The 15,478-nt window shown below is 37.0% G+C and overlaps 1 protein-coding gene across 1 annotated transcript in view; it reads left to right on the top strand.

Moving 5' to 3' along the window:
- Positions 1-15,478, top strand: part of ARID2 (AT-rich interaction domain 2) — a 93,518-nt gene that overhangs the window by 75,381 nt on the left and 2,659 nt on the right. Inside the window, exons 16-20 of the mRNA XM_054631329.2 lie at positions 4,328-4,476; positions 10,038-10,176; positions 10,276-10,361; positions 14,622-14,745; positions 14,835-14,926. Of these exons, the coding sequence (XP_054487304.2) occupies positions 4,328-4,476; positions 10,038-10,176; positions 10,276-10,361; positions 14,622-14,745; positions 14,835-14,926 (590 nt within the window). The remainder of the gene's footprint in view (positions 1-4,327; positions 4,477-10,037; positions 10,177-10,275; positions 10,362-14,621; positions 14,746-14,834; positions 14,927-15,478) is intronic.

Below are 15,478 nucleotides of genomic sequence, written 5' to 3'. Positions count from 1 at the left end.
TAATTGTATACCTTAGCAAAGCTTGTTGAATAATAACTGTATGTATACTGAATATATAAAAATTTCTTTCCATATTTTGCATTATGATGAAAAGTGGGATCTGTTAGTTATGTCAGAATAGGTACACATGATACACAGGGTATTGACTTTTGTAAGCTATATTTTGTAAACTCATGAAATGTACTCTTGAGAGGAGACAGAACCGGTACTGTACTTTTTTGGCTTCCCTTTATTTTGCTTGTTCTCTGTTCATGGTTTATTGCTTTCCTGAGGCATTGTGCTAGACTGGTGGTTGAAAAAGAAATGAGCAATTACCTACCTGTATGCTTTTCTTTGCCACATTTTCTTATTCCTCTTCAGACGCCTCCAAAACATCTGTTGAACATAACCATGTTGGTTTGTCCCAATTGGTGTGTGTTTTAAAGGAATGCTCTGATATCATGCCAAGTCCTTAGAATTGAGCATATCTGATTTAAATTGCCTCATCTGGCTTTTAAAGTAATGATTTTCTTGCTCATCAGTGTCATTCCCTCACAAACAATGCATGCCCATTTCTCTTAAGGCTGCCCACTTGAAACATGCTTGTGTTGAAATTTAGGTGGCAAAATTTGTGTGGCCTTGGCTGTTGGCTCCTGCTCTGTGTTGATTGGAAAGCTGAGAATTACCATGCACCAGAAAGCAGGTGTGTAGCTCCAGGAGGTGTAATTCATTCCTAGCCACAGAGCAAATGAGTTCCTCAGCTGGAAGTAGTGAAATACAGAATCTGTGTGCTTTTATTGCCCTTCACTTGTGAAGCACACTGTTGCAAGGAGGCATAAAGTTCTCAGTAATCTAACAAGAAAAGAACATTTATTGTGGTGCCTACTTATCCACTTGACCCCTTTCTCACACTCAAATCCTGTTCCATTTGTTTTCAGCTTATGTGTTTTTATAGATGTGTTCATTAGCGTGAATAAGCTAAACAAAATTTTGTCATATCAAGCTGTAAATCCTGTTATACTTTAAAAGTATTTTTACTAATAATTGTTTCTTTTAAAATTAGATTTATTTATAGTGGCTGTGCACATATTAGTGATGGGGAAAAAATGCAGCTTAATGCTTTTAAACTGCATATGGCTCTACATGTCAACAGAATCCCCAACACACTGGGATGTACAGTGTTCTCTTGATGGTGGCATAGCAGGCCTTTTAAATAGAATGTGCAGGTGTCATGATAAAGTAGTTATCTGTTCATGCATAAAGGGAATAGCATCATTGGTTCTGTCAAATCTAGGTGGAGGCCACATTTGGCCTCAACTCATAGGGTTTGTTATTCCTACCACACAAGGAGCTTCTGTGCCCAAATGTAGGAACTCTTGTGCATAAAATTTAATTAACATCTTGGTAAACAGTCCATTCTAGTTAGCAGAAAGTTCTTAGTTGTAGTCTTGGTTATCATGACCAGGCTGAATTTCCTCCCCCTCTCCAATACCTCAGTCTAAAGTCAGCCCAGTCTCGATATAAAATCTCTACCTGCTTGTTAAAAGTAGGCTCTAGTGTCTGCTCTGTAACTAGACTGTGCAGGCATTAACAGTTTGTATTTGTATACTTTAGGGTTGAGTATAAACCCTACTGAGACAGATGCTGCTGCTCTAGAAGGACCTTTCAGTCCCAAGATTGTGTGAGGAAAGGGCTAAGTGGTGGCAGTTGCAAATTGTATCATGGAGAGGTCTAATTTGATTATAAAAGGGTGTTGTGAAGCACTTTCAAGTGTAGCAGAGTACTGGGCATTTGTTTTCTTGGGAAATCTGGATTCATTAAATGTTTTTACTAGAGGAGGAAATTTTCTGGAATCTTTATGCCCCAGGGAAAGACTTTACGATGTTACTTTTCTTAGACTTAATTAGGGAAAATTTAATGTCTGTCTTCATTTAAAGAAATAAGTGCATTAACATAATCATTGCATATGAGCACTGTAAAGTAGGTAGCACCTAGCAAGTATTTCTAGGTATATTTCTGTGAGAAAAAGGAGTTTAATTTCTGAAAAACAAAGGCTATACCTAATTTTAGTGATAGCCCATGTGTCATGCATTACTAAACTAATACATGACAAAAGAGGGAAAAGGAAACCAAAAATTGGCATTGATTTTAATGAATCTTTCTGATCTCTTTAATGAAGAGAGGAAAGCTCTGTGATATTTGACTGTAAAACTTCCATTTCTAAAATAAAATAAAAAATGCTAGGAGCAAATGTAACTTTGCTTTACGTGTTGATTTAAAAATATAATCAAAAATGAGTCATTGCTGATAGGCAAGCAATGGATTTGTCTTAAAAAATACATGGAAGTTGTGTCCACCAAGCTTGAGTGAAACTACTCCACAGTAGAGCAGTAAGAAGAGAATTTTAAACAACAACAGCTATTTTACATGTTTGTTTTCAATTTATTAGCTTTTTTCCTCAGAGGGAAAAAAGTGGAAAAAAATGGGAGGGGACACTGAATGACAACTTTTTGTCCTGAAAATTTGTTTCTCTTTCTGAGCCCTTTCATTTTCAGAATGCAACATTTTGTGTTGTATATCTCAGATCAACTTATTTAAAATAAACAATTTTTCAATGAGATGATATTAAAACCTTTGAATACCACTAGGAGAGCTTGCCAGAGAAACCCTTGAGAAAATTCATAATTCCAGATTAATTGCAGGGTTGGCTTTGAATGGAGTAAATAATACATGAACCACATATTGAATGATGAGAATTAAACGAAATACTCAATTCATTCAGTAAGCTCATTTTCTCTTCAGCACATTAAATGAGACAGAAGTTCTAGAGGGATAAAAAGTCACATAAAATACCATCAGAATGTGTTGATACTGGGATGCCAAGTGAAGGTTGCAAAACAAGCTGACACTCCTTTTTTTTGCTTGCAGCTTAATTTTAAAAATGCCTTTTTAAGGGGACGTTGATATTAAAAGACTCCACTTATGTTTACCTTTTGTTAAAAGATATCTTGTGAAGGATTCATTGCCCATTCTGTGAAATAGCTTTAAGATCCTTAGGTGAAAATCATTGCTGAGTTCAAAATAGTTCATAGGTATGACTAAGTCAAGTCCTTTCTTACAACTTTTCATATATGTGGATGGATCACAGGCATCATAAGTAGTTGTGCTGTACTCAGGTGTTTTGCAGAGTTTTTCCTTATTTTTGTCATGTTTTAGTGTTTGGATATGGGATGTGTTTTGCTTTTGATCAGGCTTTTTTGCTGTCCCTTGGGTCATGTTAGTATAATAGTATACTATATATGTAGTATAATCTGTGATAGTTATTAACTCACTACCTTGTGTGACTGCTGTCCAAAATGCCAACAGAGATCAGCAGGAAGAAAATGTAAGTTGATATAACAATGAAATGTTAGAAATTGGTTTCTTTGTAGTGAAAGTCTAAAGCTACTCAGTAACAGAGCTGTAAAGATCTAAATGTGTGCACCATTTGAAAGCGTTTGCTTATTGTATTCTTACACAGACTTGGAAGTAATATTATTTGATCTCTTTAGAGTGTGAATTTGTTTCCAAACAGTGGGAAAGAAAAGGATGTTAGGTCTTCATCTCTAAATAATATTCAAAAGCTTAATTTTTCTACTGTCATCATCCTTACAAACTTCTTGCTGACCAGAGACTCCCAGGAAAAAATAAAGAAGAGAAACAATATTCTGACACAGACAGTGTTTTGAAATGGAACGTTCCACATTCAATATCCATTATTCAGAAAAAAAAAAAAAGAAATAAAATTAGTTTGTTTATATATTTTTAGGTAATTTGAAAGATCATTTTAGTTGAGTGTTAAGTGTTTTGTTATATTGTAGGGGAGTGAGGGGAAAGTAATTTTGCTTTCTGAAATATTTCTGTTTTTGTTGTGTATAAGTTGTACAGCATTGTCAGGCATTTCTGAGCATGTGGTGCTATTCCCTATGCTGATGATACTGCAATGCCTTGAGTTTGCATGAGGTTTCTTCCTTTTCTTAAATAACAACAAAGTGTTCGAAAAAAATGTTAATTTTTGCTCCATTAGTGCCCTTGAGAAATTTCTTTGCAGACATAATTCTGTATTTGTATTTGGGCATGAAGTTTATTATTTAAATATTATGAAGTTCTGCATCAGTACTACAGTGTAAAAGTTGTATGTCCCTCATGTTACTGTGTCTTACTAATGCTTATTCAGAGTTCAGAGTATTAAAAATTGAACACCTGTGGTGGATTAAGGTGTAAAACAAAAAGTCTTTCAACAAGCAGTAAACTGTATGTCAAGTATAGAAGTAAGCCCTGTTTAAAATTGTTTTAACTTTTTCTACAGAGCACACCTGCAACATCGATACCAACAGTTCAAGTACAGGGCCAGCAGATGAATTTGCAGCCACCTTCATACACTGCAGCAAGTCAACATGCAGAGCAAATGAAAAAACCTGGACAGAACTTCATGTGTCTGTGGCAATCTTGTAAAAAGTAAATGGCTTCTTTATTTACCTTTTACTCATATGTAACAGATGCTTGTATATAGAAGATGATTCTACAAGTTCCATCCATTCTGTTTCCTTAAGTTACCTTAAAGTTTGTCAGTGGGGAAAAGAAAAAGTGAAAAGTATTGAGGAAATTGAATGAGATGGGGGAAGGCAGGACACTTAACTCCTCTGAGTTATACTTCAGAGCATAAAATGAGTATTATATCACTTTTTTGAAGTATATTGATTCTTTAGTAACAAAAAATAGTTGTGTGGTTAATTTAAAAGAATTCTGACCTCTGAAACTTGTTCTCTGTGTTGCACATATAAAATAGTTCTTGTACTGCAGTTACAAATCATGGCTTGACATTTTCTTGTGTTTCCAGTTCTGCAAGAGCAGGATGTTGCACTTCAATGTCCTGGTCACAGTCTTACTTAGCTTATGACTAATTTTGGTAATTATACCATTGTGTTCCAGAGGACGCCATTCTCTTGAAAGGAAGTAGTAAGAAACTGGCTCTTAAGACTAGACAGCTATGATTAATTTTTCTTTTAATTTGCTTCTGTTCTTAGAGAGGAGTGAACTACTAGACATTTAGATGGAGGCTTATAAAGCTTGATACAATTCTTATGGAAAGTATGTGTATCTTGACACTGACTTTTAAAATAACTTGGATTTGTGAATATGCTTAGTTTGTGGGCAAGGGCAGAGAGTTGGTGAACAAAAGGTAGTTGTCAAATAGCTACTTTGAAAACTGGAGACAAATTGTGAGTGAGAAAAATTGCATAACGTATAGGATGGTACAAAAAAGAGTGACAGCCTCATCGCTGTAGGATGACAAAGGGACAATAAAGCTGATTTAAGCAAAAGCTGGTGGGAAATTTAAAAATTAAGATGAAAAGATGGAGAAGTTTAACTGTTTGGAATGGATAGTGAAAATAAGACATTTGAACAGAATTATAGGAATAGTGAATGAGGGTTAGTATGAAACCCCTGAAGGTGTAATTTCTGTTTGTTTCATTCCTTGCAAACATAATTCTAAGATCATTCAGTCTATGCAAGACTATGCAAGACTTTCAGTCAGTTTTAAATCATTGCACTATTTTCACTTTAAAAGTGATTTTTCTTTCTTTGATAGGTGACACTTCTCTATGTAAGAAATATATGTAAGGCTTTACTTGCTCTGCAGTTTCCTCCCTTACTACTAGTAAATAGAACCAAAGAGCCACAGTCTGCTGGCTCCACAGTAGATGCATTAATTCATGCCTAGGTGTGGGTAGGTTGCATTGAGGTTGGAATGAAAGGCTGGGGCAGTGTCACACAGAAGCCTTGCCAACTTGTAACATGTCAGAGAGTTTGCTGAACTATAGTTTCAAAGTATAAGTCACCAACTTTATTCCATGTCTAAGGTTACATAGGATAAACTGTGTTGGGGCTGGAGGAGGAGCAGTAGTATTAAATTACCTTACATTATCAGTCTTTTTGTAGTCTGTCTTCAAATACAACTCCAGGAGGTTTACCTGAGACTGAAGTTCAGGGCTACAAGGCCATTGATCTCTGTATTTTGCTCCTTGCCTAGTGTATTATTTCTGTTGCTTTAGTTTATCTGGCTGTTACTTCCTGTACTGCTTTTCTTTCATGCTTAAATTGCATTCTTTTCAAAAGCTTTCAGGCATTTTTTGCATTAATAGATTTAGTTCATATGACAGCTCTTGTTTTTATGCTCTCACCTTTAAAATAGGTATTTCAGTCCCAGCCTAAAATCAATTTAGATAAACATTACACTCGACCTTCTCTGTGGTGAAGAGAGAACCAAAATGTTAAGTTAGCATTTTCCTCAAATATGTATTGTTTATTCATATTCCTTAAACAGCCTGATTATAAACAGGTATATAAAATCTCCTGTAGGCTTCCTGGTTCTGTTAGATGTAAAGAAAAATCTGGAATTGCCACCTGTTCTTTTTTTGTTTGTAGCTCTCAATCTTAGCTGCTTTTATTGAGTAATTTAAATGGGAAACAAGAAGATTCTTTTGAGTGGGTCATTAGTCTGTGTGAACTTCACATTCACTTCTTGGTTTCATTCTCAATTGCTTAGCATTTTTTTGCTAGGATTAAGCAGGCAGTTTCATCACAGTAGAATGATAGAATACTGGGGTTTTTTTGTGATATTTGTAGCTAACTGGAAAGATACAACAGGAGGCACATTGGAAAAAATAATTTTCACCTGTTTCTCTATGCATGTTCTTTAGTTTAATTCTCAAAAAAATACCAACATTATCTTTGCTTCAAAAATGCAATGCAGAAGTCAGTGAAGGCCTTAAACATTTTAGTGTGAAGCAGGATAAATATGAATAAATAAAATAGTGTGTTCTTTTCCTACTGACTAATTTGGCTGCTCCAGTCAGCAACATTCCAGTGGTGTGTATTGGTGGTTTGGTTTGGGTTTTTTAGGACTGAATTAGGAAACATTAGACCAAGATTTGAAATGCCACAGATTTAGTAGTGTCTAAAAACTACAATGAGATGAGGCTGAATTATGCAAATAGTTGAAATGATTGGTCTCTGGCAGATCTGTTCACATTTAATATCTGAAGTGAAAGTAAAATTCTAAAAGGTGTCAGTCAGCACATTACTTTGCATTAAGGATGTAACAGAAAGTAGGTGTTTTCCTTTGAACTTCAGCTGTCTGCAGGTACTGCTAATTGTATGCAGCTTAATTTAAAAGCTGCTGTTTTGTTTCCCAGGCAGGCAGATGTCTGCTCTTGAATTGCTTTGTATTTAAAAAGTAAATTGAAAATGCTATTGAATCTCCAGTGCCTGTCAAGTCAGCTGTTAATGTTCTGTTCAGCAGTTGAACAGAACCATGGATGAATTAAGTGTGTAACAAGAGTCTAGACTGAACTGACCATATTGTCAGTAGGGAAGCTTTTTTTATTACAATAGTTAGGTGTTTCTCTAAGGAAAAAGAGTTTTTCTCTGCAAAATGGTACTAAGTTTGAATCTTTTTAGGTCAGTGATTGAAGTGTATAACACTGAATATATTAAACAGTGAATGAGTCAATATAGCTGAAATAGCTTTATTTTTATGAAGCTTTGCCACGTTGAGTGAAATGTTTTGCGCTGTATTTTGGATTTCACTTAGGCCATGAAATTTGCTTCATCTGTGCCAGAAATTATTATTTTATTATTCATAAAATGGCTAGTGCCAGGCTTAAGCTGATTCCCCTTTATTGTGGGAAGATCTTTCTGTCCTCTGAAACACCCACTGTAGAACCAGTGTAGATGTAAAACATTTTATTTTCATTTCCTACTATGGGTTATCTGGACCAACAGCAAGAGCCAGGTATTGCTCCTTCTCAGCTGCCCTTCAGTAGGAGGTAACTGGCATGTAAAAGATGAATGCTTTTAAGGAGAGTAGTATTTATTGCCAGTGCAGAAGGTAATTGCTGTATTACAGGTGGTTACTGCAATAGCATTCAGTTTATAACTAAGACTTGTTTATGGGTGAAATTAGCTCTTTGATGTTGTTATAGTGTTCAGGTATCAGTATCTGTACACTTAGGCCTAGGCATCAGTTGCATGTATGTTTGCATAGTGGACACTGCTGAAATTAGTACCGGGATGTGGAGGGAGGTGGCTGAATCACAGCACTCACTGAACAGCTGTTCATAAGCTGAGAGTGTGTGAGGGCAGCTGCTGGCAGTAACTTCCCAAATGGCAGCAGCTAGGTTTCTAGGCCTCTTTGGTCCAAACATTAAGTGGATATTGATGAGCTGGGTTAGTTGTATTGAAGTGAATTTTGAGCAGCTAAATCCTTAGGCCATTTTTTCTCTGTTGGAGTAAGGGGCCTAATTTGTAATATCTGAGATACATAAGGTGTATATGTAGACTAAACAAGCCCTAATGTTTTGAGTCATTCACTATTTTCATGTCATGTATTTTGAAACACAGCAATTCTCTTTTACCAGCTTATATATGTTACAATAGCACATCATTTGTCTGCATGAGATTGGAGGTAGCCTAGGTTGCAGCAGTCATGCATTGGTGGAGCTTGCAGTCTTGAGAAATTTAGGTCAGGTAAGGAGTCAAATCAGGCTCTTGAACTTGAAGAAGGCAGACTTCTTGCTGTTAGGAAAGGTTCTTGGGGAAAGAGGAGTGGAACAGAGCTGGAAAAACTGGAACTGAACCTGGCAAGGTACACAGAAAATAACAGGAAGGGCTTGTATAGGTACATTAATGAGAAAAGGAGTGTCAAAGGAGGTGTACCCTTGCTGGTGAACAGGTAAGAGCAAATAATGCCAGCATGGCTTCAGCAAGGCAAAATCCTGTCTGACCAACCTAGTGGCTTTCTGTGATGGAATAACTGCATCAGAGGGTGAGGAGAGAGCTACAGGTATAATTTATCTGGACTTCTGTAAAGCCTTTGACATGGTCCCCCACAACATCCTTCTTCCTAAATTGGAGGGAGATGGATCTGATAAGTGGACTGGTAGATGAATTAGGAATTGATTGGACAGTCACATTCAGAGGGTGGTGATCAGTAGCTAAGAGTCTTGATGGATTTCAGTGACACATGGTGTCCCTCACAGGTCTGTACTGGGACCAGTGTTATCTAATATTTTCATTAATGCCATGGATGAAGGGATCGAGTGCACCCTCAGCACGTTTGCAGTGACACTGAGCTGAGTGGTGCAGTTGACACACCTGGAGCACAGGATGCCATCCAGAGGGACCTGGACAGGCCTGAGCAGTGGGTCCATGGGAATCTCATGGGGTTTGACGAGACCAAGGGCAGGGTGCTGCACCTGGGCTGGGGCAAACCCTGGTATGAGCACAGGCTGGGGATGGACAGATGGAGAGCAGCCCTGCTGAGAAGGGCTGGGGGTGCTGGGGGAGGAGAGGCTGCACATGACCCTGCCATGGGCACTCCCAGCACAGAGAGCCAGTCAAGGGAGGTGATTCTGCCCTTACACTCTGCTCCAGTGAGACCCCACCTGCAGTGGGGTCCCCAGCACAGAGCATCCAGCTCTGGGTCCCCAGCACAGGAAGGACATGGACCTGCTGGAATGAGTCCAGAGGAGGGCCACCAAGTTGATCAGATTTAAATAAGGTCTGAATCTGACTGATAGTGGAGAAGAAAAATGGGAGAAGGAACATAAGAGATTATCTTCTATAAATATATTGTGTATTTTTATATATAAATATAAAAATATATTATGTAAACCTCATCTAGTTAAGCTGTTTATAGTTTGTTGCTGTATATTGCAGAGAATGGGTCTGTTGGATTTAAGATGCATTATTTCTTTGGTGAAGTGTAAGTAGAAAATAGAGCCATGATATTTCAATCAAGTTTGGAAAAATCATATTGACATTTATTGGTAGCTCACTGGTAACATGTATACTTATTTTTCCCTTCAAAATTTTGCAACTTTCCATTTATCAATGTATGTCTCAATTCAGAAAAAAAAATGTTGACCACTATGAGTTGATGTTTGTTGGATTTGTACTTAACCATTCACTGGGGACAAAAAAATAAACTAAATTCCCCTCTCCTCTTTTTGTAGGTGGTTTCAGACACCATCACAGGTTTTCTATCATGCAGCAACCGAGCATGGAGGAAAAGATGTGTACCCAGGGCAGTGCTTATGGGAGGGATGTGAACCTTTCCAGCGGCAGAGGTTTTCCTTCATTACCCATTTACAGGTACAGATTTTCTTTCACATATTACTTCAGAAAACAGTAGGAATTTCATGGTAAATTTCCACACACCATTCTTACTGTCTTTCTCTTTTCTTCAAATAGGATAAACACTGTTCCAGAGATGCTTTGCTTGCAGGATTAAAGCAAGATGAACTTGGACAACCAGGAAATCAGAAGCCTTCCAATAAGTAAGAGATTTGAGCCTCATTAACAATAGAAAAAATAGGAGAATTAGAAATTATTGAAAGAGTTTGTTTATAACTTGCCTTATCAGGTGAAACTCTGTATGTTTAAGAATCTGTAATCAAATTTGAGGTCCGTTCCAGTAAGACAAAAAGGGGAGTAGATTCTGATGTGGTTGCAGTTACCTGAAAAAAAACCCAGGTAGTTCTTTAAAGCATATGGGTCAAAACTCTATGACAAACGTTGTTCTCAACATGCTCCTGTATTTTTTTGCCCAACTGGACAGTATTTTATAACTGTCCTTGTAACAGGGAAGTGCTTGTCATACAAATGGTAAGTTATTTATTGTGTACGGTTCATGTGTCACACAGCTGAGATGGATTGTTTTGTAACTTGCTGTATTCCTTCCAGTTTTGTGGTCTAAATTTGGGCTGATTTGATCCAGGAACTGTTGTAATAAACTTTCCTTTAAACAAGCAAGCAAGATAAACGATAGACTCCTCAGAGTCTTCTGATTTTGTGTTGCTATCTGAAATCAGATTTGGCTCTTCTCTTTCCCAGAATGATTTCGACCATGTGGAATTAATATTGCAGAGTACAATCCCATTGGTGTGAGGTTTTGGGGCTGGCTGTGTTAATAGTTGAATTGTTCAAGGTTCAGTTACTTGTGTAAGTGTGTCAAGACCTGGCCTTTGTTAGTAACTGACTGGAACCACTTTAGGTGTAATTACATGGTCCCAGGCAGATTTTTGCTGTTCTGTTTTGTGGCTTGTAAAACTGCTACCAAGCTGCTGGAGGCAGCAAGGAAAGTCAAGCTACGAAAACTGAGAAATTTAGTTTGAGAATCCTTTTATTTTTTAATATTAAAAAAAAATCTTAACACAGACTTATAATTGCTTTATGGGGCCTTGTTTCATTAAACTGAGCAACACTCAGACCGTGGAAAACCAGAGAAAGAAGAATTACGGTCATTTTGTCTTAAATAGTTGGTAAGTGAGAAGTGTAGGGCTGACACCATCTACTAGCATGATGTGTTCTTAACTCAGCCTTTACATAATGTTCCATCACACAGATAACACATTCCAGTAGCTATGTGTCCTCAGAAGCTTCTTTTAAATTTGCACAGGTAGTCATAGGAAAAAAACTGTTTGTACATCCCCTCTTCTGAGGCAGAATTCCCTAATTAGGTCAGATTCAGAAAGCAGGAATTTACACACATAACCAGTTCTTGCTAACTTACTGAGACTGCAATACCACAAGATACTAAGGATGTGGTTTCAGAACTCAAATTGAAATGAGAACATTCCTCTGCTCAAAATTGCATGTTTTATGTCTTGGAAAGATGTGCAGATGTGATGCATAGGGACATGGTTTAGTGGTGGATGTGGCAGTGGTTAATATTTAGACCTGGTGATTCTAGAAGTGTTTTCCAGCCTAAATGATTTTATGATTCTGTTCTGACTCTCTGTGACATCCCTTATTGCTTCTCACGGCTGTGCATTGTTTATGGAGAGGGAACTAGCTTTAGTTTTTGTTAGATTGCATGCTAAATCAATTTGTTTTTAAAAAAAAAATGCTCATAGAACGAAAGAGTGGGCTTGCCACATGAGTGGAATCTATTTGCCTTACTGTGGGTTGAACACCAGTACGGGAGGTGGGCTGGAACAAAAGGAAGAGATGAGACCTTTCTCTGTCAGCACTCAGAGCAGTTCATACACTTCCTGTCTTGTGAAGACGTAAAGGAGCCCTTTCTGTTACTTTTACTCTCCTCCCTTAACAAACAGCAGGATTTTGGGGAAGGGTGGTGTGTCCTGTCCCCCACATTACCTTACAGCACTGCTCCACAGTTCTGTTAGCACAGCTGAAAAGAGCATCCAGCAGCTACATGAGGGACACAAGAATTGATAATTTGCTTTCCAGAATGCATGACGTGTCAGCTGAAACCCTAAGCCCAGTCCAGCAGCTCACCTCAAGCTGTCTTACAGGTTCATGTTTGAAAGCTGTCTTTCAAGGTCTTGGCTTAATGTTCTTTTTTCTGAGTCCTAGAAGTGTGTTAGATATATCAGATATATCACAACTGATACTCCATATCATTAAACTCATGTATGGAGCTCTGAAGCAGCTGAAAAAGACCTGGTACTGAGACAAAGCATGTTTAAGTCATCAACTTTCAGGCATTTATTAGGTGAACTATCTTTACTTAATCCCTCACTATTCAGTAACAATTACACCTACCTCAGAGACTTCAGATTGTGAGTGTTACCCGTGCTGGAAGTCAAACAGAGCACAGTGTGACAGACGAGGGCCCATTCCCTGATCATCTTTTCTGTCTATCATAACACCATACCCACTTGAAAAAATCTGTAATGGCTTTTCTAGAACCAGTTAGGCACTGTAAAGCTGCATTACAGAATTGGTTTTATACTTTGATTCTGTATTTCTTTGCATTTCAAGTTTTATTATTTTAACTCTTCTGGTTTTCAAAGGTAGCTGAGTGACTGTAGCTTTATGCATTGGAATCCTCTTAGGTTCAGGGTGATTTTTTTTTTCCTTGTTGGCACTGAAGCAAAGGTGAATATTCTTAATGCTCTGTGAGAGTGGGGCAGGAGATTACTTTAAATCACAACATAAATGGTAGAGTTTGAAGTTAAGTTGATAATACAATTAAGGAAATTCAAGAAATATAGATGTGTTGAGAGATACTTGCCCACAGACATACATCAGTTCACTTGGTGTCTCAGTAACATCTTATCAATTTCTTTTTCTTCAAACTTAAAAAGAGAAGATAATTTTTAATATGTTCCTAATTTCTTGCAGTTGTCCCTTTTTCAATATTTCTAGAGTAGTAATTCAGCTTTCTAAAATACGGTATGATAACTGTTGAAGAGAGACATTCAGAACAGCCTCCATTGATGAATCCTTGTGCTTCTCAATACAGAGAAAATAAAAATCTTCCAGAAATTAAAAATGAAGACAGTAATTCTTTTTACTGTGCTACTTCTATGAACATGTCATTGCCTACTTTCTTAATTCAGCCCCTGCCATTCTCCTTTAACTTCATAAAGCCTTTTATTTACTTCCTATATTACATATTTTATTTTATATATTTTTATATGTATTATTTCTATTCAGGGAGGATGACAGAGTGATTATGAGCTAAGGTGTTAGGGAGGAGTCTGTCTCTTACTAAAGTAACCCAGTTTTTAGCTGGGCTTCCTTGCTGTTAGAACCTCAGATTACTAAGAAAGTCTCTCTAAATAGAGAATTCAAGTTTTATTCTTAGAATATTCACTTTCAGTATAAGATACCTAAATTAAACTCCTACAGGCTTTCATTCAAAAAAAAATAGAACATTTACATTTCATTTAAGCCACATTTACAAGTAAGCACTACTTAAACTTCTTAACCAAGTTCTACTAGGGTATGAAAAGACTTCATAATAATATTGTTCAAAATATTGAAGTGTGGTGATATTTTTCACCACTAATACTTCAAACTGTGTTTTAGGATGACATTATGAGTAAATCATTAGGTGAAGTTGCATATTTATACATTCTGAACTCTGATGGCATGAGTAATTTCCAAGTCTTTATGTGAAATACAGCTTTGACTTTAGTGTTAATACTGAAAATGGAGAAATTGTTTATGCTAAGTTCGTTACACCCTGTTTAATTTATTAATCTCAGTCTAAAAGCTGCAGTAACAGGTAATTGGTTTTACAAATGTTTGATCTGATTTACCAGTTACATGTTTTATGTCTTATAACATAACTTATGTTATTTTATATTGCTCCTCATTAATCACAGTTAATACATATTTTATATTGTCTTAGTGTCTAATGGTCCCAATGAGCTTTGTCAACTTTTAAGTGGTTATACTTTAAGGACCTTCTCTGGCCAAATCTCAGATGGCATTTGCATAGCTGCTATCACAGTTCCTGTCTGATGGAACATCCCTTTAAATTGGTACACTTCAGGAAATGGCTGTGTTATTAGTACAATATATTACTTTTCCATCACAAATGTCAGGGGTGATGAGCAATACTTCTTCAAAAGAAGTGTTTTTTCACATAAAGTGCATGACTCTTAAGGGTTTACAATGAGGTTATCTCTGTGGAAGCAATCATGTATCAGCACCAAGTGTTAATGGATCTTTGTGTGTCTGTTCAGATAGGTTAAAAATGGTAAGATAAACTTTCCAAGTTGTTAATTGTCTAGAAAGCAGCACAAAGTTTATTTTTATTAATTCTTTCTTTACTAATGTAGGCAGCCAGCTGCAGGGGCTACTGCCTCTACTCCCAGAGCACAGAAGGCCATTGTGAATCATCCAAGTGCTGCCCTAATGGCATTAAGGAGAGGATCAAGGAACCTTGTCTTCAGAGATTTCACAGTTAGTATTGTTGCAATCAAGTATTAGATATTAATTGTTGCCTGCTATTAACTGCAGAGCTTTTACATTTTTTGTCTTTACTTTTGTAGGATGAAAAAGAGGGACCAATAACTAAACACATCCGATTAACAGCTGCCTTAATATTAAAAAATATTGGTAAATATTCAGAATGTGGTCGCAGGTAAGCACTGTGTAATTTTTCTAGTATCAGTGGGCACTGTTGTTTCTGTTCTTTCCAGTACCAAACATAGGTAGGTTTTACCTATCTATAAAAACCCTAGTAAGTATATTGACTGTACAATTTCTCTATCACTTCTGCACTGTCCTTCCCCACACAAATGCTCTGTGTCATCTTACCTACAGACAGCATTTGTGATCCAGATGATTGAAAAGTGGCTAGCAAATTTGGCAGGTTAAATTTTAGGAGATAGATGAGAGAAGCCTTTGCTGTCCCTTTTCCTCCACAGCAGTACTGCATGATTCTGAAAGTTAATTCTTGTGTAAACAACTTCCAATGGCAGTACTGTTTAAATGCAGTTGAGAAAGGGGCAAAATGAGCTCTTAGGAACACCATCTTAAGGTGCACAGGGACATGATTGTGTTTCATACTTGCTGCCTCTCTATTGCTTTCCTCTCCAAACTTGGGTTAATGCTAATAAATGACCCAGCTTTCCTTTTACTTGTAGAAGATCCTTCAGTAAGTAAACAGTCCAATACTGACTCATGGTACTAA

The sequence above is a fragment of the Agelaius phoeniceus genome, chromosome 5 (assembly GCF_051311805.1).
Source record: "Agelaius phoeniceus isolate bAgePho1 chromosome 5, bAgePho1.hap1, whole genome shotgun sequence".
NCBI lineage: Eukaryota > Metazoa > Chordata > Aves > Passeriformes > Icteridae > Agelaius > Agelaius phoeniceus.
The sequence above is the reverse complement of the archived record's forward strand: the minus strand, read 5'-3'. Positions and strand labels throughout refer to the sequence as shown.